This window comes from Camelus ferus, chromosome 3, assembly GCF_009834535.1.
Source record: "Camelus ferus isolate YT-003-E chromosome 3, BCGSAC_Cfer_1.0, whole genome shotgun sequence".
Classification (NCBI taxonomy): Eukaryota; Metazoa; Chordata; class Mammalia; order Artiodactyla; family Camelidae; genus Camelus; species Camelus ferus.
In genome coordinates, this window is record NC_045698.1 from 76,796,664 (window position 1) to 76,824,545 (window position 27,882).

Consider the following 27,882-nt stretch of genomic DNA (forward strand, 5'->3'; position numbering starts at 1 on the left):
TGTGTCGCTGTCCTTTCAACAGCAAGTGTAAATCATTGCAGTCAGCAAAGACTCTATCTGGGCAAGCTGGGGAAACTGACTTAGTGCTAAGGCCCACACCACCTGTAGTTTCCTGGGTTACACTCCCCGATCATTACGACTAATGCCCTAACTAGGTGCACTTGCTCTTGGCGTGCGGCATTCTGATGGTGCCTGTTTTGTGAAGGAAATGTTGGTCTTAGGCCTAATTACATATTGTGATTTAGAATAAATTTCCTCCTCTAACTTGAGTTACTATAGCACAAGACAGCCCTTGAGTGTGACTAGGAAAGGATAAAAAACCAAATTCCTCTTTTTTTAGTATTTTCTCCAACGGCGGAGGTTAGTATTTAGAACAGCAAGTGTGATGGTACCACACCAGGTACCTGGGCTCTGTGATGACCTGGTGTCACAGCCTGATCTAACAAGTCACCGTGAGTCTTTGGCAAGTTACCTAACATCTCTGCTCCTCAGTTTCCTCCACCATGAAGTGGGGGTAGTAATAGTGCCCAGTGCAGGAAAGTTAGGTAATCCTCATGAATTATCGAAGCACTTCACCAATGCCTGGAATATAGTAAATGCTCAAACAGTATCAGTAGTTCTTGGGGGTAAAATCTAGAGCTATCTCTTTAGTGCTCTGGAAAGAGTAACACCACATTATCTTTTTTTCCCTTAAGAATCTTTAAGATATTTGAAGAACTCTGAGATGGACATGAAATACACACACACACACACACACACACACACACACACACACACATTGTACTCAAAACCTTTCTTCTGATCACATTTATTACATTTTAAGTTTTGCAGTTAGTATGATTTTATATGAAGGAACTTATAAAGGAACTTGTGTCTCTTCCTCAATTGGCAATGTCCTCAGGAATTTGTACACATACCCACGAATTGGGTTTATTTCTCTTTTTTCCAAGACAGTTGTGGGTATCAGAATTTGCTAGATGTCTTTAGTTGCCAGCGTACTAGACTTTAAGTGCTGGATGACTTCCACCTACCACCACCCAACATATTTTATTTCCCTGAGGAGAAATGTGTCTTTTGTGGTTGGTTGTCTTCTGTTCTTTACGATATGTAGTTCTATGGAGGGACTGAGGTACAATTTCATCCCACAGTACCACATGATAACATGGCTGGTTTGTCTTTGCTGTCTTTATAGCAACTCTGAATCTACAGTTCATCAGAGTTGCCTGTAAAGCAATTGAGGCCACTTCTTTTATCGTCCACATTCGTTGTGTAGAATTTGAACTGACCAGATCAATAGGATTGGTGCTTGCCCCCTGCCTGTAATTAAACAGAGTGCTCTCAGGAGGTTTTCTGAGCCTTGTTCAAGATTTAATGAAACTAGATCTTTAATGTCAGTTAACAGATCGGGCTACTTGGCAGAGCAGTAACTAAGGAACAACAGGCAGGCAATTTTTGTTATTGGTCCCAGCTCATTATTAAATGAGATGATTGTTTATTTCTGCATGCTCTGTAATAGAACCACTCATTTCTTCACACTTAAAGAAGTGAGTTAAATTTAGGCCAAGTAGAGTCTAGAAAGGGAAGCGCTTTGCTCTTTGTTCATTCATCGATTCATTCCGTCCACATGATCGGTCAGCTCCTCTGTGCCAAGCAGAGGGGATGCAGGATGACTAGGACACAGTCACTGGCCTGAAGGATGTTTGGGAGACAGGCAAGTAAACAGGTTGTTACAGTAGTACATGTCAAGCGGTTGGGAAGGGTGAACACAACGGACGCCCTGGGAACTCACAGCAGGGACATGCGTTGGCAGGTTCAGCTTCTCTGCACTACACGTTTTTAACGTAATTGTTTAGGTCAACTGCCAGGTAGCAAAAAGGACCCATCTTTTCCCCAGATAGTTTGGGAAAGCAAACTGGATGTGACCACAGGCTCATGAATCTGTGTCCCATTGAATCAGACTTGAATCAAAAATAGGCCACACATTCCTTCTGAGATTTTGTGCAAATTCTTCAGAAAGTTCTGCACATCCATGGCATAAGGTGATGGTAGCAGAGTTTCTTCCTTGTACCCAGGGCCCTACCTGGTTATCTTCACCATGTCTGGGAATGAATTCCATCACCCCTTCTAGGCTTCCTTCATCTTTGGGGTCTGACTTCTGCTTTGACTTTCTGGCCATCACTACAATCAATTCAAGAGACTAGAAGGCACGCTATTTTGAACCAAATAAAAGCTGCTCTCTGTCTGCCCACTCCCCCTCAAACTGTCTTTAGAACCTTTAGTGTTAGTTAATTGACTTTCTGAGTGGGTTGGGGGTTGTGTTTCTACCAGTCATAAGAAGATACAAGTGCCTGTCTTTTCTATACCAATTACTCTTGATTCTGAGATTCAGTGTTCCATTTGCGAAGAGATTTCATTGTTCTGTGTTCCTGGGATCCATGTAATAACAATGCAATCACCCAGTTCACCTGAAGTCTTTTGAAATATAAATGAGGACTCTGAACTCCAGATTCTTAAATGGCTGCCACTTGGCCAGAAAAAAGGACAGGTAAACCTCCAGAATGCCGCAGTGCCCTCTTCCTTCCCTCTCATCTCATCCTCCTTAGCAGAAAGTAACTCCAAAGTCCTGGTAATGTCGCGTTTGGGGGGCTGGGGAAGGGAGTGGCGGAGCTGAGCAAGGAAGCCCTTAAGGAAGGATGCAGGTACAAGAGAGAAATTTCCTTCACATGTTGCCACTCTCTGAGGACCCATTTACTCCATAAGCTTTTCAAAGTAACAATCCTATCATGAGCCACTTAAAAAGAATCTGTGATTATAGTTTTATTATAGCAGAAAGATACACATGTGAACCAACCAAAATGCACAGGTGAAGTCTGGTAGAGTCCCAGAGAAAGCTTCCAGCTCTCTCCTCGCCATGAGTCCCGTATACTGTTACCTCCTTTGTGCTGGGACCTGTGACCACACTGAGTATTGCCAGCCAGGGACGTTCACTCAGGCTTCAGGACCCAAAGTTCTCATTGGGGTTTGATTATGTAAGCGGGATTGATTGGATCACTGGCTGTGTGGTTGAACTCTTCCCAGTTCCTGCTTCTTCAGGGAGATCAGGCTGATATCCTTTGGCCACTTTTCAGTTTGTGAGTCTGACAGGATGGTGGTGCTGCAGTGTGACTGCCTGCATCTTTCTTCTGCAGGAGGGCTGTCAGGAGGTGTGAGGGGTCCGGCTCTGTCCCGCTCAGTCAGGCGTGTGGCATGTGCCCATCTCATGAACTCCTGTTTACTGAGCATCCCCTTACGTGATCCCAGGGCCCACCTCCACCCCTAGAGCCATTAGTTCTAAATCCATCGGTGCCAGTTTCTAAATACTGCACTGGTTCTGAACACCACATTGAATCCACCTTCAGTATTTACCCACCTTATCTCCAAGGGCACTTGGCGATCTGTGTTCACGTTTAAGGGGTTGGAAAGAGGAGTCCAAATTAAATGAAAGAATCTGCTTAGAAAGAGTAATGACCTTAAAGGTTGACCGTATGTTTTATTACATACTTCTTTCTAGTAATGAATCCATTGATAGTATGTACTTACTTTTAGGCTATATATATAATATATACCCCTACTGGGAGTTAAGCTGTATAGCATTGTACTGAGGTGACCAGAGCCAGGTCTGTCTCCGAAGCAGCCATTCACTTTGCCTGAATTATCTCCCGTTACAGTCTACGTCAGTGTCACTTTGATATTTTTAACCAAAAATCAGTAGCAGTGGAGATATTTCTGGAAGTGAAATTATTGTGACCTTATGTAGGTTAAATAAAGCTTCATCTCCGCTTCACCTTATTTGGCCTTAGCTCTCATGTGAGCTCTTCCCCGTCTGCCTCTCCCTCCATGATACCTTTCTTGACCACAGTGTCTGTATATTGAAAATGCATGACTGCAGAGAAGTACTTTCTATTTAGTATGAATTTATATGTGTACACATTTGCATTAACTCTGTATGTGTATATGCAGGAATATTTAAAGTAGACCAGAACAACATAAACCAATCTCATGGTAGTCGGAGAGGGGAGCAGTGAGTACCTTTGAGTGTAGGTCAGAGGGTACCTGAATATTTCTATAGTGTTCTAGAAATAGAAAGGGAGTTAATATGCTAAAGTATTAAGAGGCTAAGTCTAGGCAGTAAAAGGATAGGCTTTTTTTTTTTCTTTTTACTCTTCTTTAATTTTCAAATTGAAGAAACAAAAAATAGAGCATGGATTATGGACAGTGATGTGTACCTCCCAGCCTTAACAAACTGATATCCATACACAAGCAGTTATTCTCTTGTCCTTGATGGAAATTTGTTCATATCTTATCTGTTCCATTTCCTCTTAGCAGTTTCTTTATATGAGAAAGAAGATGCCAATATTAGCTAAGTTTAAATTCATAAAAGTTTTATTTAAAAGAAAGGTACCTGTTGTAACATGGCCAGCACCAGTCTGGCCCTGCAGTGGAGAGCTGAGAGGAGGGGTCTGGCTTCAGGGTTCTCTTGCCTCAATTCGAGAGTCCCAGGTGACTCTTCTTTTGTGTGACTGGAGTGTTAGTCCAGATGAGGATAGGTTATACAGCAGTGACAAACTCACTCCTCAAATTTCAGGGGCATGGCGCACCAGAAAATCTTATTTCCAGCTTGCACTGCATATCCAGTGCTAGTTTGTAGGTGAGCACAACTCTGCTCCGAATACGCAGTCAGGAACCCAGGCTAGCGATAACCCATTACCTGAAACATCCGTTGAAGAGACTCACCTCTTTACCTGAATGCTTCTGCTCACAACCTGTTGGCCAGAACTAGACAGGTGCCTGTAACTGTAGAGGGGCTGAGAAATGTGAAGGAGCACGTGGCTATTTGTTGAGCAGTAATGTTTCTAACACAGCTGATGTATTTGCTTCGAGTGTGATATGAGATAGACCTGGATGTGCATCAGGGTGCCAGAGGAGCAGGCGGTTTCATGCATCCCTCCTGGTGGCTTTCAGCCTGTGTGTCAGAATCACTGGGAAACTCTTCAAAGGCCAGACACCCAGGCCCTTCCAGGAGCCACTGAATCGGTGAATGGGGTCTTGGACCCTAGCACCCTTCCCCAGTGTGATCCCAGCAAGTGCTGGGACAGGAAGTGGAAGGCAGTGTCCTTCATTTCCCCACTGGGTGGGTTCTAAGAGCCTCTCCAGGCATCTTTACCTCTCTCCCCACAGGCGGAGTGAAAACAGAGAGAACCATAGCCCTTCTGGTACTGTCTACTCACACCTGGCCCACTCCTCCAGGAGCCACAATATGGCAGTGATGAGCCCTGCATCTGAAAGAGGAGGGGTTCTCAACCCTGTCTGACCACTCACCAGGGTCACATGCGCTATAAGAGGGAGTGTGGAGAGGGGTGTGCTCATCCTAGAGTCCGGCAGGATGTGGGCATGCTGGGGATCCAAGGGCGAGGAGGCGTTGCCTGGCACAGGGGAGAGCTTCCCGTGCTCATCCAATGAAGGAAAGTAGACAGTTTTACAAGGTGCCATCCACCAATGCATTTTTTTTTTCAGAGCAATCTTGATAGTTTATTTTTAAGGACCTGTTAATAATATTGATAGCATTAACATTCTTTGGACATTTTCGAACTAAACATACACCTCTTGAACTATAAAATAGATACCTCTGAAGGCAAAGCAGGGCATAGAGTCTGAATTATAACACGGAACATGTTTTGAGCATTTACTTGTAATGAGCAGTGATTTATGCACATCTCGTTTAATCTGTGCTAGAAGTTTACGAGAGGTACTGAAATACCGTTCTTAGAGATGAGAAATCCAAGGCCCACTGGAATGTGATAGTCGTGGTCTATGCTGACGTTAACTCAGCACCAGAACCTGGGCGCTGGTAACCTTAGCATGGGATGCAGCATTCACTGTTCTATCGTTTGAACTCCTTTCCTTTCCCTGTTTCATCTCCTGCTCCCACACAGACCAGAAGTGAAACATCCTCTGTTATAGTAGCACGGGGGGCCAGATTCCTTAGGGTTCCACAGATCAGTCTTCCAGCATTCCAAAGCAACACAAAGTGAAGCAAAATAAGTTTGTTTCATAGAGAAGAAGCTATTTGTGCATATATTTATCCTGATCTGAGCCCAGCGGAGGAGCATTATAGGCAAAACCTGTCGCCCGTCTTCTCTGTAGTTCAAGGAAGTTTTAAGTGCATTCCAAGGCAGAGAACCCTCAAAACTATGATTCTTTTCGTAATCTTCTTTGGAAATAGTTCCGATGACTCTAAAAGGGCTTCGTGCACATCTGTGCCATAGAAATTGTGAGGCAACCTCTTTAGTTGTGGGCACCAGTGTCTGCTTATCCGTCACCAGTCTCCCTTCTCCAGCCTCTGCTCCTGGGAGGAAGCCGGGCTGTGCAAAGGTGAGCTCTTGGCTGTAAAGCAATAGCTGACTCCATCGGTTGGAAAGCTAGTAAGAAACTAGGAAGACAGCCAAAGCTCTGACCTTTTCCCTGACGCAACCACATAGATAATCTGGTCCAGGTTCTTTAGCCGGCTGTAGAACAAGGGAGAAAGCAGTACACCTGTCACGTCTTTGGGGACTGGAAATGCTGGGTTTGTTCTCTGTCTGTTTTGTGATCTCTTCCTCTTCTGATTCAGCCAACTCAGAATAGCCATTAACAGTAAAATACTTCGTTGCTGAAACAAATAACACTTAGAGGAATGAATATATCTTTCCTGTAAGTAAATTCTGATTTCTCATCTGTTGGAGGACTCCAAGTCTTAAAAGATCTCCGATGGGAGGAAGTGGTTTTCTGCAAAACACTCACTGAGCCTGAGCTTTGAGGAGGCAGCTTTCTGAGAACTACACAGGACTAACTGCCTCAGACTCATTAAGTAGAACTTTTCCGGCCCAGTGAATCTCAGCCCTCTACGGTGTAGAAATCCTCTCCTCGCAACCAGCTCCATTACACAGCGAAATTATGAATTACAACCTAATTGCCTGAAATTACAGCTACCCAGTGAACACTGCTGCGTAACATCAGTGGAACAGACTGGTTCTTTTATGGCTAATAATAATGTTTCTCATCCTACTGGGGCCTCCGGTGCCCCCTTTCTTTCCTGCCTGTTACTCAGCTGGGGACCACGTTCCCAGATGACTCCTTCAGTGGACTCGTCATCCTGGGGGAGTGAAGGGCCGGGAGCTGGCTCTGCTCACACTTGATCTCACCTCACTCTTAGGGGACCTGGCCCGCCATCTGGAAGCCCTGCTCTGTGCCCGCCCCACCGACATCTGACGTCTGTCTGCGACAGCGCTAACACCAGGCTCTTGCTCATCGCCAGCATCTCAGTCTCTGGCTCTGCACAGTCTCTTATGCTCCTGAGCCCCCATCTTCCTATTTACTTTCTTTCATTCCTTTGTTTTAACTTGGCCTGCAGGGCAGAGAGATAAGCTAATTATATCACCGTTAAAGTACACTCACTGATCCGTGGAAAGGCCCTCTTAATGTATTTATTCCTTTTCTCTCTCCCTCCCTTCACCCCATTTGATGTGTGTCCTTATGCGCAGTGTTTTGCGTGCTGTTTTTAATTTACATCAATCGTGTGGTGCTGTAGGCTTCTTTCTCTTTCACCCGTCGGCACTCTGATTTTAAGGTCTGTTCATGTTGCCATGGATGCACGAGGTCTAATGGCCTCCTAGAATTGTGTTGTGGTCCGCACCACATCTCTTGTGCGGGACATCCTGACTTCCCATTGCCACAAACAGTGCCCCAGGGCATATTCCCGTGTGCGTGTCCTCCTTGGCCCCGTGTGGGCATTTCTCTGGAACACCTGTTTGGGAGTGAGGTTGCGGAGTCTTGGGGCGATGCATGTGTTCTGACTTGGACCAAATTCTGCAGTACGGCTTTCCAGGCTGGCCAGCCTGTCCGTCCACTTACAGGCAGCACGGGAAGGGTCCTTCTGTCCCTACATCCCCAGTTTTTGTGCTTATCACTATTCTTTTTACCCAATTCTTTTTCCGGGTTTACCACAAATAGTGGATAAAAATAACACGGATTGATTATTTCCCAGTCCTGGAGGTCAGAAGTCTGCAGTGTGTCACTCTCACTATCACCAAGGCTGTGTTCCTTATTGGCCGGCTCTGCTTCCTTGCCTTTTCCAATCATTCCTGCAAATTCCCTTTTGCCGTGTAAGGTAATACATTCCCAGGTTCCCAGCATTTGGGTGTGAACATCTTTGGGGCCATTACTCAGCATTCTATAGTAGCCTAGCTAGGTACTGGATTTTCAGGTAACAGTTTCACTTAGCGATATTCAAGATTATACTGAGACTGACAGTGTCAGACACTGTTCAGCATGCTGAATACAGTAGTGAGTGAAACAGTCCTACACCCCTGCCCTCAGGGCCTAACGCATCTCTCTCCCCTACCAGACAGCTTTAAGTTTCTCTCGTTATCCTTTGCCCTCGCTCTTCGTTTGCACCACAGTGTTCCTAGATATGCAGTTTTTTCATCTTCTTCCAGCTAGCACCAGCTGCAGCACAAACCACCACAAACATGGAGACCCAAAACAGCAATCATTTATTATCTGCATGGTTCTGAGGATGACTGGGCTCTGGTGGACAGTTCTCTCTCGGGTTCAGATGTGATTGCAGTCAGATGGTGACCAGGGCAGAGTCATTTCGAGGCTTACTTGCTCCTATGTCTGGTGGGGCAGGCTAGCTGTCGTCTGGACCTTAGCAGGGAAGGTGGTCAGAACACCCACAAGCATCGTCTCCGAGTGGTCTGGGCTTCTTTATCACAGAGCATTGGCTTGTAAGGGCCAGCATCCCAAGAGAGACTAGGCAAGATTACATTGCCTTTTCTAATCTAGCCTTGGAAGTTACACTGTTTTACTCCTCCTGCATTCTGTTTACCAGATACAGTCTCTCAGGCCAGGCCTATGCAAGGAGAGGGGAATAGGACTCGACTATTGATAGAAGAAATATCAAAGAATTTGCAGACATACCTAAAAACTGCCACAAGTACTTAGCACCTAACATGATTCTTCCGTCTCAGGACTTAGGTTGGTCTCTACATCTGGAAAACTTACCTATTTTCTTTTCAAATATTGTTTTCCTGTCATTTCCTGTGTTCCTGTCCTCTGGAATTCCTTTAAAAGTGTGTTGGAACGTCCAAAGATCATTTATAACTCTCAGTGACACCTTCCTATTTTGTCTCTTGAGCTCCCTGTGCTGTGTTGTGAATTAATTTCTCCGTGCTATGTTCCTGTTCACTAATTCTCTTTCCAGTGTTATCCAGTCTAGAGCTTGACCTGTACATTGATTTTATTTCATTGACTACATTTCCCACAGGCTTTTTTTCTCATCTACCTATTCTTGTTTGATACCTGCCTATTTTTGTTTCATAATGTCTTACTCTGTATGGAAATTACCCCTTTTTATCTTTAAGGACCCTAAACATATTTGTCACGACATAGTTTATTGTTTGCCTTATGCTAACTTCTCCGGTGAATTCACCTCCTGACATAGACTGCTGGCTCTCTTGTCTCACCTCCGCTCTCTGCGGTCACCCCTCCATGTCTGGTGGCTCCGTGGTCCTGGGCTCCCAGTCATGCAAGGTTTAAGTCTCTTCCTATTCCTTAATGATATTGCATGGTTTCCCAATTAGGTCTCTGCGGCAGCAAGTGGCCTGCAAAATCCAGACAAGTTTTCACCGTTAATTTCTAAGATTGGGGCCCTGCAGTAGGAGGTCGTATAAACTTGGACTCCATACCCAAGTGCGTCACGGGTCTGAGATGTTGATTTCCTGGGCTTGACCCTCTGCTCAGCCGAGGGCTTCTTTCTGCTTCCAGGGCGGCGCTGTCTGTCCACTTCTCACAGGTGTGCGGGGCAGGAAGGCTCCAGGCTTTATGTGGGAGGATACCCTCAAACAGCCTGACCTGCAGGGTTGCTGTCCCTCTCCTGCCGGACCCTGCCCGGCTCTCCACTCCCACGGCTGCTGCAGCACCACCGCCCTTCTAACCTCGCTAGCCTTACTTTCACTTCATTTCTGGCACCTGGAGATTTTACTGTCTTTCTTTTAGCCTTGGCAGTGAATTTCTTTCTCATTGTTCCTTTTTATGCAGCATTTCTATACATTTTTAATAGGAGGAGTGCCTGCTGACTTTAGCTGAGGCTGGCACATGCTGGGAATCTTCACTTGCTCTGTATACAGACAGTTACTCCTCCTGTTTTCAGCCCCACTGCTCGTTCTTGTCCTTCGTCGTACCTGCCAAGGCTGAGTCTAAACCCTACCAACCGTCTTCTGGGTCGACTGGCCACCTCTTCTTGTGTATTTTATAGAATTTGGCTTTTTCCGTTGTGTTTCTTTCCTCAATACTTTTCCTTCCACTTTGCCCTTAAGGGATGTGCCCAGATCTTCTTTCTGCTAATGCCCCAAGCACATTCTTTTCACTGTTATGGTTTTGATTCTTTTTCTTTACTACTATTTTCATGAGGTCTCCAGGGTTTGAAAAACAACATGCATTTACACAGCCTACTGTCTAGAATGCAAGAGCTCAGCTGAGTTCTCAGTGTTGCTGTGTTAGCTTTTTTCCCTCCCTTTATCCCTCCCTCCGTCTGTCTTTCTTTTCTTTCTTTTTTTATTTATTCCTTTTTTTCTTTTCCTTCTTTTCTTTCTTTCTCTCCCTCCTTTTCTCTCTCTTTAGAGGTCAGCTTCCTTTCTCATTTCTGACAGCTGTTTTCCTTCCCTCTGTCCTAGCAGAGGACCTTAACCCTTTTCTCTAAGGGAAACAGAAGTAATCAGACAAGAGCCCTCCTGGTTCCTATCCTCATTCTCCAAAGAAACTCACCTTTCTTGTTACCTCCCCTCACCTCTTCTTTCTCTCCCAGAGCAAAAGCTCCCCCTTTGTTCTGTCCTCAGTTGACCCTTGGACCCGAGCAGCTACGTAGACTCTCCTCCCACCCGCACTGTGGTACCTCTTCCCTTGGCAGCCTTATCCACATGCCACGTTGCTCACCTCTGTGTCCAGTTCTGATCTCCTTACCTCAGATTATATTTCTAATTGATGACTGGATATCCTTCTGCACACATCTGGTGGTTTCCTCAAATTCAACATGTCCAAAGTTGACATCCTTGTTTACCTCTGAAAAATCAGCTTCTTCTTATGTTTTCCCCATTTTGCTGAGCAGTACCATGGTCCGCTAAGTCATCCCAGCCACTAGTCTGGGTGTCTTTGGACTTTCTCAAATCATTCTAGAACTGCATTGACCAACAGAGTAGCTACTGGCCACATACAACTATTTAAGTTTGAATTTAAATTAATTAAAATAGAGTAAATTGAAAATAAAGTTCCTCGGGTACAGTGGGCACATTGCACGTGGCTTGTGGCTGCCACAGTGGACGGTGGGGCTATGGAACATGCCCATTGTTACAGGGAGTTCTGTTGGACGATGCTGGCTGGTGGGTATTTGCCAATTTTGCTCCCACTTCTCTGACAGTGTCGGAGCCGTGATCACCTCTCACCTGCAGCTGTGACTCACTTCCTTCCTCTTCCCTGCTCCAGTCCATTCTCTTCTCTAATCAAACGATGTTGTAAAGCCCTTTTCTCTCGCTGGGAAGTCATTGAGGTGTAGGCAGAGTTCCACTATTTCACGGTCATTTCCTTCCTTGAACCCTTCAGAGCCCCCCATGCCTTTTCCTCCTCACGTGCTTGTTAAACAGCTCCTCAGCCTCCAGGTTGAAGCCCGGCGTTCCCTGCTCTGGGAAGGCAGAGTGAGGCTTCGTTCACACGCTGGCCCTGCTTCTTGTTGTTGCTCTCAGGGTATGTGTCACGGGATGTCTGATGAGGCTCTGAGCCCCTGCCAAGACAAGAGTCTTAAAAGACTCGGCCAGGCCTCCAGTGTATGTAGCAGACGAACTTCTCTCCCAGGCCCCTGGATGGGGACTGGCTACATACTATAGGAGAAATGAGAAGATGGCCCCTGAAATCACGTTCTGTGTCCCGCTGTTGAAGGACTCCAGTTGAGGAGAGCTGTAGGTGATGAATGACCATCCCACAAGAATTGATTCCTGGCATAGGGTTGCTGTGATTCCCGGCTCTCCCCTGACTCCAAACCACATGTTCGGTTGAAAGAAATACACTTTCTTTAATTAATTATCTTTGGTGAAAGATGGGTATGTTAGTTAATTACCTCAAACTTGGTGACATAAGACCAAAAATTTTATTTTCTCACCATCTTGGAGTCTACAAAATCAAGGTGTTGGCAGAGCTGCGCTTCCTCCAGGGGCTCTAAGAAGAATCCTTCCTGCCCCTTCCAGCTCCTGGTGGTGTTTAACCTGTGGCCCATCTCTGCCTCCATCTTCTCACGACTTCCTGCTCTGTGTCTGTGTCTTTTTTCTTAAAAGGACACCAATCTTTAGATTGAGGGCCTACCCTAAATCCAGGGTGATCTCATCTTGAGATCCTTAATTTAATTACATCTACAGAGACCATATTTCAGAATAAGGTCCCGTTCACTGGTATGTCACAGCTTGGATGTATCTTTTGAGAGGAGACACAATTCAACTTACTACAATGGGTAAGAATAAAAGTGAGGGTTCTAATAACTGTCTGCCTCCCTTCTCCTAAGACTTACCTAAGCTGACTCGACAGATTGGTTGCAGCCTTCATTTCTTTGCATTTTTTTCATTTAAATCAATTAAGATTCCACCTCCCAAGCAAGAGGGGAGAGAAGATTGTTTAACTCAACCAGTTGTCTCTCTTTCTTTCCATGACAGGCTCTCTCCACTGCCTAACAATTATCATTAAATAATAAAGTACAGACCAAAATAAACATGATTATCATCCTTTGGTGTTCAAAGACGTTCTCTGAGCCCAAAGCTTTTAAAATGAAAGTGGGTATTTAGATTTAGAAATCATTTTAAGCATGCATGCCCATCCACACACACGCCATGGAAAATGACTAGAAGCTGTGGCCTCTGTATAATCAGAAAGAACATAGGTACTTTTCTGTTTTCATTTTGCAGTGCCATCTAAATTTTCCACGATGGACATGTTTTACTTTAGTGAATAGAAGAAACATTTTTTTATAACACGGGTAGGTAGTTTTAATGATGTTTTTATGTAGCACCCGGGCCATTTGTACTTTTTTTTTTAAGTGAGATGAGGGGCCCAGTTGGGATGCTAGGAACACCAGGCCACTGATAGTTTGGGGAATGATTCAGGCACTCTTTAGATCTGGGAGTGGGGTTAACGTTGTTGATCATCAGACTTTCACAGCAGCAGAAACTGAAATCCACAGTCCCCACCAGGGTGGTTTCCCTGGTGCCAGGGAGCTGGCCTGATGGGAGAGTGGGCCTAGTCTGCGGGGACCATTCCAGAATGAGCCCTGTAATCTCTCACCAGCGGTACCACTTGACTTTGACAGGCATGTGTTTTTCTCATCTTTAAACCACTTTGAGGGCAGCCCTATGCTGGCGCTTTCTGAGGGCAACACACGTTTCTGTTAACCCACAGTTACTGGAAGCCGCAGAGAGCCAGCATTTAGGCACTTTTTAGCGGTTTCACCATTGAGTGCAATTTGCTCTGAGGGAATTTTCCTATTTTGGCTTCTAATACGCTGATGAATTATTGAAATTTCAATTACTTTCGGTTCCCAAGTTAGCAGGATGGAGACATCCAAGATATTTAATATGAAAAGCTTTCCAGTCGCTTTTAGAGAAGGGTTGGCGTAGAAGGGGTTGGCGTCAGGGATGGTGGGGGTGCAGCTCCGCTCCTTCTGTCTCGGCGACTAAAGTGCCATGTGGCCTTGGCATCCCTTAGCTCACTGCTGCTTCAGGTGAGCCCCTGGCCGGGACCTGCGTCAGCATCTTCCTGGAGCTTGCAGGTTCCTGGGCTTCGTCTCCCCCTGCCAGTCAGAATCCCTGGAGGTGGTGCCCTAGACTTCGTGTGTTAACTAGCCTTCTGGGACATCCTGGTGCACTGATGAGTTTGGAAAACCCTGCCTGAGATGTGCCGGTGCCAATTCTTCCCAGTGGGGCCTGGTGCCCGTTTGTAAGATCACTTGGGTGCTGCAGTTGGTGTGCCCTTTCAGATAGACATGGTACACGATGATGAAACTGTGATCAAGGTCATCAGATCAGTTCTAACAACTCTCTTCACTTACTTGGAATAATTCTCTCTTTGGAAGTCAGTGAGCCGTAACCACAGAGAAGCAGGATTTGGACATTTAAATGCCTTGTAGGTAAACGTTTGTTCTCTGTGTGATTGAAGGGGCCCTGTGTTTCTTTATACTGAAGTGCTATTTAGATGTTTCTTCCCACTGTCCCTGGGATAATCCCATCTCCAAGTCCCTTGGGGAGAAGCTGTGGGTGCGTCTTCAACTCATTGCCTCACCCTCACCTCCTTCCCATGCAGGTCTCGCTCCCACACCAGGCGTGCGGAGTAACTTCTATTTCCTCAAACACAGCGTGTCATCCAGGCTCTTCTCCCCACCCCACCACCAAAGCCAGCCCCTGACTCATCTGGTACATTGCAACCCTGAGCACCTGTGAGACTCTGCTCACCGGCAGGCCTCACTCTTCTCCGCTTCTGCCTCCTGCACTCTGGATGGATATTTACAGCAGGAAGTGCACTTGTGTTGACATTGTCTCCCTCCTCTGAGCTCTGAGTTCCACGCGAGTACAGATTTCCTCCTTGTTCTCTCTCTTATGCCTAAGATGGTATCAGGCATGCGAAGGAATAAACATCCCTTAAAGGTGGTCATTCTGCTTCTGCCCATAGTTCCAGTGCTTTAAGAACCGTGTTCCCTCATTCTTGTGAAGAACAGATGCCGGCCAGCCAGCGGCGGGTCTGTTTTAAGAGCACGGTACATTTTACCTTCAACCAACTTAGCCTTTCAGTGAAGCTGATTTCTTACCATAAATGAAAGCTCTGCCCTCCAGCCTTCTGGCTGTTTTGCCCTTTGGTGGGGAAACCCACCCACTGTGTCTGAAGGCATTGTTATTTCAGGTTCGGGAGCTTCAAACTCGACTACAGAGCGTGCAGGCCACCGGCCCCTCCAGCCCCGGCCGCCTCACTTCTGCCAACCGCCCGGTGAACCCCAGCACCGGGGAGCTGAGCACGAGCAGCAGCAGCAATGACGTTCCCATCGCCAAGGTGAGCTCCGGGGTCGACGGGAACACCTCCTGTTATCTGGAAGCTCCAGCCTCAGTGGGGCAGGCTGTGCGGCATGCAGTTAGCTCAGCCGCCCCCCGGGGGCTTCCCGGGGTCTCGCACAGGCCTCCTGTACTGGAGCTGCAGGGAGAGATAACCCACTAATAGTTTTAAGTCTCTCTCGGCTGCAACCTGGATGTCAGCTCACATTAATCAGCTGGCTGGAGCACGTCACAGCTGACAGGTCGTTGTGGAGAGTGAGATGTTTTGTCAGGTTCTACAATACTAAGGGGGGTGGATGGAGAGGTGCTGTCCGGCGTCAACGTTCAGCCCAGGAGGGAACCCTGACTAAGGAACCAGTGATCGCCCTGCTCACAGGACCCACAGCCCTGCCAGCAGATAAATAGATGATGATGAGCTGGCCGTGGCAGCTGTGAGAAGTTGCCCTGCTGGTACCCACAGCATCCCCGTTCACGAGTCTGCCCCAGAGATACTGTTCAAATGACGCGTGTCCTCTTCCCTGGTAGCCCAGCCAGCTCCACAAGAAGGTTGGTTCTGAACCATCAAGTTTATCAAGTCAAGCCAGAGTTTCTCAACTAGATGTGCCTTTGTCCCTCAGGAGATAATTGGCAATGTCTGGACACTTTTTGAGGGTCACAACTGGAGAGCTACTGGCATCTTGTGGCTGGAAGCCAGGGACACTGCTAAGCATCCTATAGTGCACAGAACAGCCTCCCACCCCCACCCCAACCGCCACCCCAGAGAACATCTGACCCAAAGTGTTGGTGGTGCTGAGGTTGAAAACCCTGTGCAAAGCAGATGGTAGAAAAATTGGACATGTGAGTCATTTTTAAGAACTGATTAATCAGGGTAGTTACTGTGGTTGAGGAGTAGGCCTATATAAACACAGTCTCAACAGTTTATATGGGGAGCGTTGTGTTGTTTTTTGATCATTTTTTGTCTTGTTCGTTAAGATTGCTGAGAGGGTGAAGCTATCAAAGACCAGGTCTGAATCTTCATCGTCCGATCGGCCAGTCCTGGGCTCAGAAATCAGCAGCATAGGGGTGAGTGTGCGTGAGAAGCAAGGCAAGACGGTATCCGGTAGAGCTGCACAGTCAGCGGGGCGGCCGTGAGGGGAGGGCTTCCAGAGTTCCCCTCCAGAAGGCCAGTTAGGTATAGCAATAAATCATACCCGATTTCCTTCCAAAGGATCAGAGTGAAACGCATGTTAGTTTCCACATGGTGCATTACTTCTTCACCTTTACGGGAGATTTCTTTTCTTCTCTACCTGAAACCATTTAGAAAGAAATGATTTAGGTCTGGTTGCTGGCAGTGTACATGAAAGTCTTGAAGTAACTGCTTCCTATCACCCTGCTACCCCAGAGACCGAGTGAGTCAGGAAGCTCTGAAAGAGCTTCGCCTTGTTCACATCCCTCTTGAAAGGGAACGTGCTCTCCAGTGAGGATGAGCGCGCCTGTGAAGTGTGGCCTGACGCTGTGATGGGCCGGAACCTTCTCGCTCAGTACTAGAGTGCTCATTAGCAGAGCCTTGAACCCCCTGGGGCTGTAGGCTGATGAATGGTGAAAAGGGAGTCATTTCAGTTCTCTGGGGATGTCTCCTAGGATTCGGGGTGAGGCCGAGAAATCCAGCTGTTTGACCCTCAGGGGTAGACAGAATGTGAACAGCACTTTTAAGGCCCTAATTCAGAATTTTGTGCTGGGCAAAAATTGCATGCACCCAGATTCCACACCAAAGCCAAATTCTGAAAATGAAGGAGTCAGATGCTCTCCTTGGCTGCAGCTGCCCGAGACAAGGTCCGGGGGTGGCAGGGTGTTATGAAGGGGAAAGCGAGTCCAGACTCTGTTTAATAGCCAAACTTTTAGGACTCTGAAGAGGCCTCATCCGCCATGCCAGCTGCCCAGCAGCACGTGCTCAGAGGATGCAGCTGCATTTTGAGCCTGTTTTACATACTGCTTTCACAGTAGTTACCTTTTTATACTAGAGTTATATTATACGAACTGAGAAGGATTGGGGGAGCTATCTCCTGGGGCTCGGTTCTCAAGGAACATCAGCTTTAAACTGTTTTGCATGCAAAGCATGCCTGGGGACCAGGGTCCCTGCAGTGACGCTGTCCAGAGGGGGATTAATGCTCACCTGTACAGGTATCCAGCAGTGTGGCAGAGCACCTGGCCCACTCTCTTCAGGACTGCTCCAACATCCAAGAGATCTTCCAAACACTCTACTCCCATGGATCTGCCATCTCGGAGAGCAAAATTAGAGAGTTTGAGGTGGAAACGGAGCGGCTGAATAGGTAAGGAGGAATCCTGTGTATCTCAGTGGTGGCATGGGGGGGAAATGCACTCCTTTCCCTTCCAAGGATCAGTTCCCATTGGCTTAGGAATTGTGACATAGAGGGATGCTGTCAGGCTGGGGGGTGGGGAGTTTCCATCATCCTCTTCATCACAGGAGGCTTCCAGCAGTCTGGGCTGGCTTCATGGGCAACATGTGACCTGTCACCACATACACACGGCCTCGTGCTTAGAAAGACCCCACACTTGCTTTACTGCTCTGCTGTCATTGTTTCAAATTCTGAGTAGTTTAAACCAGCCTCCCAACGCCCCTCCACTTTCATTTTGCACTGGCCCTAGCGAATTATGGAGTAAGTCTGGGGAATAGTCCGTGTAGAATGACAAATAGGTCAGATTGTCAAGATGGCTACCAAGCATGCAGGCCTGAGCTGCCGGGAACCACAGAGGGAAGCTCTGGAGTGTGGAGTCAGCATCCCAGGGGCGCCTGCAGCTCCCCAGAGCCAGCAAAAGCAATCTGATCAAGGCATTCCTGGGATGGACCGGGAGAGCAGGTCTAACCCTCCTTGCTCTAAATAAGGGTTGCTTAATTTTATTTAGACTTTTTGCAAATGTGCACATCCCTCTGTCCCTACATCCTAGCCTACTTAGTTTTGATTTTCTAAGTAGGTCTAATTGTCCTACTTAGAATAGTTTTACCATATCCCTGGTTTTATGGATTCTTCCTAAATCTCATGATAGAGGTGGTTTGAATTTGTACTGCAGCCTCTTGACAAAGACTGGCTTGTGTGTTGTCCCAGCAATGAAAGAGAGTTGCTAAAAAAGCCAAGGAGAAGGACCTGGGCCAAACCATGGTAACTACTCTGACTGAGAATTGGTTCCGCAGTGGCCGAATGGCGTGTTGAATGGCATCCATGTGTGGTGTGGCTGCCCGGCCTACCAACCTCCAGTGGGAGAGCAGAGTAAGAACTAGAAAGGCTTATGAACTAACCAGGAAGAAATGCAGATACCGTGCCCCGTCCACCACTGCTTCATGCCGTTTCCCTGGTGTATGGCAAACCTGAATAAATTGAATTATCCCGTTAGTCCTTACTGATTTGAAGCTGTTTAATATAGCACATGAGAACTAAGGAAATGTGGCAATCTAGGTCATTTTAAATCTTGAAATTAAATGGTTTCCTTATTAAATTCAAAATACTTAAGAGTGACAACCCTGATGATTACCTTACAGCAGTGAAGGAGCAGCCCTCTCAGTACCACAGGCTGGGGAGTGCCTAAAAATTAAATCAGATATGCCCTTTGCAATCTAATGAAGTCAGACGCCTTCAGGGGCCCTCTGTTTAGTGAGGATCTCAGCAGATTCTGGGATTAACAAGCCTGCTTTATAGTTGAATTTGGGGGGAGGTTCCTTTCTCCTCAATTATGTGCACCTAGGAGAGAGCAGAGAAGGGGGAACTATTTAGTGCCTGTAGATCACATTATCATGGTGTTTAACAGCTTACAAAAGGCTCTCACAGACAGCCACTTAATCCCCAACTTGGGAGGGCAGAATAGTCCTGTTTTACAAGTGAGAAAACAGAGACTTCAGTGTTGGGTGACTTGCCTTAAATTCAGGGCAATTACATAGCCTAACCAGTTCTGACCCCTGCCGTTCGACCTCACCTCCCTTGTTTTTTCTGTGTTATCATAACTACTGATAGAACATGGGAGTTCTTACAAGTAATCTACTGGTATGTCCTGATGTGTGTTATTTAACTACCTATCTCAAAGTTGGAGTCCTATTATGCTCCAAAAAATGACAGCCTTTAACTTGCGTTTGTGTTGGGGCAGCAGGGGGAGGTCACTCCTACTCAAAAGTGTGTTTCCTCGTTCAACACATCTTTGTTAAGTCCCTACTACAGGCTGGGCGATTTGGCATGCAAAGGAGAGTAAAACAGACAAGATCCCTGCTTTCACGGAGCTTGTATTCTGTTGAGGAAGCTAGACGAAAAGCAAACAAATAAGAGCATAAGAAATCTCCCAAGTGAGTAGGACACTGGGATAGACTAGCAGGAAGGGTTGATTTTAGACAGGTGGCCAGAGAGGGCATCTCTGAAGAGGGGACATGTAAATTGAGCTTTTAAGGGGAAAAAGTAACAGCCATATGACAAACTAGGGAGAGTCTTGTGAGCCAACTTATCAACTGCAAGGCTGGAAGTGGTTGGCATGAAGTCAGAACTGCCGAAGGTCAGTGGCCCTGAAACAGAATGAGTGAAAGGAGGAATCCACGACGCGAGGAGCCTGAATAGGCAGGACTGGATGGAATATGGAATTTCAAGGCCATGGGCATAGTTTACTCTTTATTACAAGTGTCACTGGAAGCTGTCAAAGGGAAGAACAGATCTGATTTAAATTTTGAAAGATCTCCCAGCTTTGAAAGATTGCTTGCAGATCAAGTGACCAAAGCTATGGAAGGGTAGATTGAATCCCAAGAGCAAGAGGAGAAATACTGATGATATTTTTGGTACTTGAAAGAAACTTAATGGTGCCCCACCCTTACCATCTAAGAAAGGGTGTGAGGCAGGATAGGAGCTGCGACGGTTTTGCCGTGGACCAGTGTGGCCCATGTGGAGATGATGTGAAGCGGCCAGTGTGTGTTTGGTGGTGAAAATCCATGGTTGTAAGAAAAAGGGATGGTCTCAAAGAAGAGTCTCGGTTGTCTTACCTGTAGCGTTGGGTATATATATGGTGTCGGCATTTACTGAGATGGAGCAGATGGGAGAGGATAAGTTTGGGGGAGAATCAAGAGTCCCATTTGGGACTGTTAAATTTGAGATGTCAGTGTGAAACCTTGGATACGGAGACTGGCACTCAGAAGAGAGGTCTGGGCTGAGGGAATTTATAAGTCATGGGAACATAAATGCCTGTTAAAGTCATGGGACTGGATATAATCATCCCAGAGGAGAATGTTGATACAGGAGGGGCCCAGGACTGAGTCCGGAGGGAACATCAACCCTCACAGATTTTATAGATCTGAAGAGGGAGCCAGCAAAGGAGACAGAAGAAATGACCTGTAAGATGGGGAGAAAACCAGGAGACACCTGTCATGACCAAGTAAAGGAGAACATTTTAAGAAAGAAGGAGTAAACTTTGGGCTCAACAAATAGTAATTATTGCTGTCATGCTGTTTTTCGTCTGTCCCTGTGGAGGGTGCTGTATTGAAGCATACCATTCATACCCCTGAGAAGGGCGTGAGTTCACACGGTTGACCCTTTTCCTTGGTACATCTCCAGAGCCAAGCATGGTGCCTGGCAAACAGCTCGTGCATGGCTGGTTGGGAAATAATCTGGGGGTTTATTTTCGATTTCTAATCCACGCAGTATTCAGTAACGCTTTAGCTTAAATTGCTTCCTTCATGACTTCTCATCAGTTACATTTGCTAAAACATCTGACAAGCTCGTCTCCTCACGTGCATTTCTGGCCTGAATCTAGAGTAGACAGCCAAAGTCTTGGCAAATGTCACCCTAGCATAAAATGTTGAAAGTGATTTTTCTTCCTTTGCAGCCGTATTGAACACCTCAAATCCCAAAATGACCTTCTGACCATCACCCTGGAAGAATGCAAAAGCAATGCAGAGAGGATGAGTATGCTGGTGGGAAAATACGAATCCAACGCCACGGCGCTGAGGCTGGCCCTGCAGTACAGGTGGGGAAGTGGGGCGGGGCGGGCGACAAGCCACTTTAATTAGAAATAACACCCACAGCAAGCTTCTGCGTAGAAGGAGAAAACAGGCTTTTTAGAAAACAGAAGTAGGGGGATGGACCAGCAAATGCTAGCATGATGCATATTGAAAATCAATTAGCACCCTGGTAGCAATTAAGAAAATAAGGGTAGTAGCTATGGTATTAGTAAACAGGTATGTTCCTGTTAGCATAGTGACCTTAAATAGTACTTCATTCCAGTAATATCAGTCAAAGTATTAACTTTTGTGTTACATGTTCACTTGTTCTTTCCAGTCTTTTTTTCTAGTCTTTATTCATACTCGTGTATATTTTACATTGTTGCAAATCTAGTGCATTCTCTTTCCTCAATTTGTTATAGTTTTGTAATGGTGTTTAAAAGTCTCCATTTATTTTGACTGGCTGTATCCCCTCCATCAGGTTTATATGGTGTTATTTTATTGCTCATTTATCTAAAAAGATATTTAGACTTTTGCAGACTCCTGATATTGAAAATAATTCTACGGTGAATAATTTAATACCAAAACCTTCCTTGTGAGTATTTTCCTTAAGATAAAATCCCTGAAGCAGGAATTATAGGTCAAAGGATATGAATAGTTTCATGGCTCTTCAGGCCTGCTGCCAATTTTTTCCCCATAAAAATATGATTCATTCATGGATAAGCAAGTGGTATATGAATTCCCACTTTTTTTTTTCAGCCTTATCAGCTTTGAAATTTATCTATTTTTAAATTACTGCTTGTTTAATAGCCACAAAACTGTGTTTTGTTATTGTTTTCAAAGATGTATTTTATTAGTGTCACCACTTAGGCATATTCGCCAAAGTCCCAGAGGAATGATTGTATCTTACTCTTGGCATCTTTTAAAAAAAATTCAATATTGTTTTAAGAAACATTGCTTCTTCAAATAAGCAATATCAAGCCAAAATATATGAGCCCAAACTAGAGAGCAGTTATACAAGTTTACAGACACACCAAAGCAAATAGATAATCACTTACGACAACTCTTGAAACAGGCTGTTCTGCACCCACAGTCCGCCTTTCACCCTTATAGCTGAAACAGTGTCCCAGCCACCTCTAACCTGAAAGACGGACTGAGAGGAGGAGTTGCCAGCACCCAGAGCCAGGCCTTGGACCTTTTTCCTTATCTCTTAGTAAAGGAAGATGAAAGTAGAGACATTGAAAAAGCAGTGTGTTGACTAAACAATGAGTAATGCAGCACTTCCCTGCTCAGCTTGCGGGGAGTTTCACCCCTGCAGGGGTCTTGTCCAGGGTGACTCAGGCATTACGCACACACTGCTTCCGGCGCGGACGTGGTCCTTGTGGGGTCACGGGCGGCAGCGGCTTCAAAAGGTCACTCTTTGATCCTCTCCTTGTGTACCCAAAGAGAGACTAATTTTCTTCCTTTTAGAAATCCAAACTCAAACTCTTGTCAGAGATTTTGTGAATGTTTTGTGAGACACTTTTGCAAGCATCTAATAGAACTGTCTGTGATGATGGAACTGTTCTCTGTGCTGTCCAGTATGGTAACTGCTAGCCACACATGGCTATTAAACACGTGAAATATGGCTATTGCAATGGAGGGACTGAATTTTTAATTTTAGTTAAGTTGAATTCCTTTTAGCTTACATACCCACATGTGACTAGTGGCCACTCTATTGAATAGAGCAAGCCTAGGTCAAAAGAGTCCCCTTTTCTGGGGCGCTATGTGAATTACCTATTTTTGTATGACGATTTGTTACATCACAGTTTCTAGGGTCAGGAATCTGGCAGCGATTTGCCTAGGTGGTTCTGGCTCAGGGTCTCTTTTGAGGATCTGGGCAAGCTCTTTTAAGCAGAGCTGCATCAGCTGAAGCCTAAAGTGGGGCTGGCAGGTCTGCTTCGAAGATGCTGTTGGGTGGAGTCCTTAGTCCTTCACTGGCTGTTGGCTGGGCACCTGACTTCCTAACCGTACGGGCCTCCCCATGGGGCTGCTAGAGAGCCTTCAAGGCCTGGCAGCTGGCCCCCTCTAAAGAGGAGGACCCCAGGGGGCGAGTGAAGTGAGGAGAGAGACCAAGATAGAAATCCCCGTGTTTTTTTAATAGCCTAATCTTAGATGTGACATCTCAACTGTTCTGCCCTCTTCCCTTAGTCACAGAAACCAACCCTGGAGCAGTGTGGAGGGGATTGCACAAGGGTGTGGATACCAGGGTATAGACGTCAAGGTTAGGTGAGGAGCATTGTGGAGGCTGGCTGCTGTGGGTGTGTCACCTTTCCCTATTAGCTGATCATCAAAAAGGCAACAGACTTGCCTCTCTCATCTTTATTGCTTCTCTTGTATTTTTCTAGATCCTGGTTTAAAGTGTAAGGGGGAAAAAAAAAAACGGTCAGGGGAGGGGGCCACATAGCCAAGCAAGCCCCTGGCTCTGTCCAGGAATGTCCACAGCTGTTTGCTGACATGGGCGGCGAGGCTGAGAGGCAGGTCCTGAGCTGCTTCCCACCCAGGGCGCAGCGCTGTGTTGAAGGGCCCACCATCCTCTGCTGTGTGCTTCTGTTCCAGCGAGCAGTGCATTGAAGCCTATGAACTCCTCCTGGCGCTGGCCGACAGTGAGCAGAGCCTCATCCTGGGGCAGTTCCGGGCAGCCGGTGTGGGGTCGTCCCCTGGTAAGCGTGACCTGAGTCCCTCCTCCCCTTCCTCCTCGTCCCCCCCCCTTTGCTCTGCTGCCCGTATCTCGGCTGTTGGCATTGGAAGTTCTCCCAACTACGTGCAGTTCGCTTGTCAAGTGGGTTTTTCATTTTTTTCCTCATGACCGATTGAGTAAATTGTTTATGTTGAATGCAGCAAGAACTGGGGTGGAAACAGAATTACAGACAAGTTAAAACAAACAAGCCCTCTCAGGAAACATGCTCTCCCGGGGCCAACAGTAGAACCAGATGGAGCGGGAGGCCCACATTCGTGATCGAAGGGACTGGCTTTCCTACAGCCTCTCTCTGCGATGCTGGTTTTTAGGGGTCCCTTTGCTCCCCGGGAGGCCTTTGCCTCATCTTGCTGCTTTCGTTGGCTGTGCTTTTCCTCCAGGTTAGTTTTGAAGTGTGGGTTCCCCCTACCTGGTCTCCAGGTTTTTAGGAATGCAGAGGGACCCTTCACACTTTGATCTTGTCAGCTTCAGGGAATGCCCACAGCACGAGCCCCGGCCCTGCAGCAGATGGAGGTGTCTGCTGGCCACAGTGCCTCCCTGCCCTGTCCCCCGGCCTCAGGCGCCATGTGTCCTATTGGTGTGGTTTGTCTCTCCAGATCTGCATGCCCCCACTTCTGTCCCTCAATTTTGAGTAACCGGAAGGGGTATTTACTGAAAAAGACACAGATAGGGCATCGTGGTTACCCACGTTGGCTAAAACTTCACCAGTGACTGTGGCTCTGGGCCTTGAGGTAACATGAGGAGGGTGGGAGTAGAAAAGTGTTTGGGAAGGAAGAGACCAGGGGACAAAGGGCGCTCCCTCTGGTCTGAGGCCTGCACTGCACCCTGCCTCAGCTGCCTTGGTAACAGCAGCTTCTCCGGAGAAGCCTTGGCAGGTAAACAAAACACTGAAGTGACCAGACCGCTCCAGAGTCAAAGATGGGTAGTGTGGCCAGGCCACCTGTCATGCGCCGACTTTTCTTCATGGGCTGTGAGCCCCATTAGGGCTGGTCCTTCCAGGACCCACCTTGCACAGAAGGTCGCCGTCGGGGCACCTCCCAAATGCGTCTCCCCACTGTCCTCCTTGCTGGCTCCTCCTCTAGCTTTTGCACTGAATAGTCACGTATTTTTCCTCCTTCCCTTTTGACATGTACAAGAATCTGAAGCAAATCTGAGGAAAGGAAGTGTCCTGAGTATTAACTTCCTGTTTCATATCCAAGTTGCCCAGCAAGAAAGCCAGCTTCCATTTCTACGGGTGGCCCTCCTCCATGCCCCTCCCTGGGGTTTGGGGGGGTGGTTCTTTTTCTTTTTCTTTTTTAATAGTATTACCATCCCAGCTTAGAAGTAGAAACTCTGCCAGCATTTCCATTAGGAACCTCATTTTTCAGGGTCTTTTAACCAAACCATAAAACTTTATTCCTCCTATTAAACAGATCCTAAAATGATCTTGGCCTGCTGTCAAGTTTTTTTTTTTTTTAATATAAGTATTAAGGAACTCCATCAATTAACAGAAAAAAATCAGTCATCTTGTTTCTAGTTTTTATCAGAGGAATGTCTTAAACCATTCCATCCTCGAAAGGTACCTTTTATTAGGCTCATACCTGCTCAGCACAGTTGCTTGGGAGGAGCCGAAAGGACTTAAATAAACCTGCATTTGAAATGTTTAAAGTCAGTAATAAGATGTCTGTTACTAACGTAACCCTGGGTAGCTCATGGATCTGCTTAGAAAGTGAGGCAGTCAGTAGTAATACTCGTGAGATTTCAGAGAGGTGTCAGTTGATGAGGCGTATGTAAAATATCTTACTTGTGGATGAAAAACAAGCATGAAAGTTGCCAGAGAAACGGCCAGAGAGGGGTCCAGGGCATCTTCGCCTGCAGGACACGCGCACCCACATGTCCTCCCCGTTCTCCATAAAGTGGAGCATGGACTGACTTTTTAGCAGTTCCCGATTAAACCTCACTCTTGTGCTGATGGTGGCAGCTGACGGGTCATTCTGTCCTAACGTGCCGTGTAGTTGAGCGGCAAGGCAAGTCCTAGTTGTAACATTTACCCACAGTGTCACTTACTGTGGGTTTTTCCTTTGTTTCTTGTTGACTACACAGACATTCCTGACGTTCATGCTGGATGATTTAGACCAGTGGTTTCAAACTGTGCCTGGTGAGCTGGCGGAGCTTTTTTGGGGCCTCACTGGTGGGCGAGAGGGTGCCGAGTATATGCCCCCCCACCCCTGCCCGCTTCAACCACTTCAAAAACATTTACCATTTTTGTATTGGCTTTGGCATAAGATTTCATCTATAAATATTTGGAAGACCACGGGTCTAGACTGTAGAGGCAACAAACCAGTGACATCTTGGCCAACACAGTTTCTAAAAACACAACGAGAATGTCTTGGGCAGGGCATTCACATCTGGCTCTGTGCTGGTGGCCACCACCCCTGATGTCTTGCCCCAGCCCAGTTACCTGGCTTCTCGAGGCATTTGAACTCACCCCTGTCTGTGACCAAGCTCCAAGAGAAAGGTGCAGTGCAGAACATCAGAGCCAATCTCAAGTTCTGATTTTAACCATTAGTTTTGTGGCATACCTACGCGAAGCTATGAGCAAAGCTGAGGACGTGTGGCGATACGGCACTGTCTGGCCTCAGTTTCTCCCTGCCCTCGCTCACAGGAAGCACCATCCAACTCAGGGGAGAGCCGCCTCGCGGTGGACTTGTGGCTGAGTGGGAGGAGAGCCAGAAGCCTGGGGAGTCAGAAAATCAGAGCAGGTTAGAGCTGGACACAGACCCCATAGAGCACATTGGCCAACCCTTCATTTGTCTTTGAGGACTGTGGAGCCCAGAGCAGAGAGTGCCTTCCTGGGCACAGTTTCTAGGGGACAGAGCCAGGCCCAGGACATGGTCACTTCGTCAGCATCCCCTGCTGGCTCCTCTCTGCCCAGAGTGGGTACTGATTATCCAGGTTCACCTATCCAGACCAGTGCTGATTAACCCACTGGCTTCTCTGTACTGCAGGAGACCAGTCAGGGGACGAAAACATCACTCAGATGCTCAAGCGAGCCCACGACTGCCGGAAGACGGCCGAGAATGCCGCCAAGGCCCTGCTCATGAAGCTGGATGGCAGCTGCGGGGGCGCCTTTGCCGTGGCCGGCTGCAGCGTGCAGCCCTGGGAGAGCCTCTCCTCCAACAGCCACACCAGGTAATCCCGGCCTTCCTGCTGCGAGCTGGACGTGTGTCCCCATGTCGTCTGCTCACTAGACATGACGTGCGGTGCCCCAGCTCTTGAGGACTGTGAGGCTTGGGGGAGGGCAGAATTCTCCCCTAGCTTGCAGCCTGCTCCCTCCCCCGAGAGCCAGAGAATCAGAATAGGGGAGCTCAAAAGGTCCTTCTCGTTTTGCCAGTATGAAGGTTGCCGCCCAGAGAGAAGGGTGATTTGCTCAGGGAAGTGAAACCCAAACCTCCCTCCCTGTCAGGTGCTCTTTCCCTGTTTCATTCTGTCCTCCTTTTCTTTATAGTCCCTGATTCGCAAGAAGCACATGAGGGTGGCAAAGGCCCACGTGCTGCAAGTGGCCCTTAAGCGCCCAAGACCCAGACCGCTGCATCCCATTTCTCTCCCTCCTCGTGCGCTTCTGTCCTTTGTAAGCTGTCCTCGGGCAACAGCCTTCTCTTTTCCCATCTCTTTGCCTTGTAGAGTGATACCTTAATCATAGCACATGCTTAGCAGGCACTTAATGGTGAACCTGGGCTCAGGTTCAGTATCTGTGAATCTAAAAACCTGAAGTGGGTACTTGAAGAAGATGGGGAGGAAGGTGGTGAACACTTTGCTGAGCTGAATTTGCTGAAACTGTTGGGTTCTTTTGGATGTGGGTGGAGGGTCAGAATGAGACCTTATGATCTTCTCATTTCTTGCCCCCGAAGCCCCTAAAAACACGAATGCCCTCCCTTTATGTCCCAATTCTCAGTCTACAAAGCACTTTATTAGAGATTCTTACATCCTATAAAAGACAGAAAGGGTAACTTACCCCATTTTTACAGGCAGGAAAACCTTGGCTCAGAGATGTG

General features: G+C 47.0%; 1 protein-coding gene across 4 annotated transcripts in view; it reads left to right on the top strand.

Moving 5' to 3' along the window:
- MCC (MCC regulator of WNT signaling pathway) overlaps positions 1-27,882 on the top strand; it is a 371,860-nt gene that overhangs the window by 307,324 nt on the left and 36,654 nt on the right. For all 4 annotated transcript variants that reach the window (XM_006192560.2, XM_032476494.1, XM_032476495.1 and 1 more), the window contains 6 exons: positions 15,004-15,150; positions 16,122-16,211; positions 17,310-17,458; positions 20,997-21,137; positions 23,710-23,813; positions 26,836-27,019. In XM_006192560.2, coding sequence (XP_006192622.2) covers positions 15,004-15,150; positions 16,122-16,211; positions 17,310-17,458; positions 20,997-21,137; positions 23,710-23,813; positions 26,836-27,019 — 815 coding nt within the window. The remainder of the gene's footprint in view (positions 1-15,003; positions 15,151-16,121; positions 16,212-17,309; positions 17,459-20,996; positions 21,138-23,709; positions 23,814-26,835; positions 27,020-27,882) is intronic.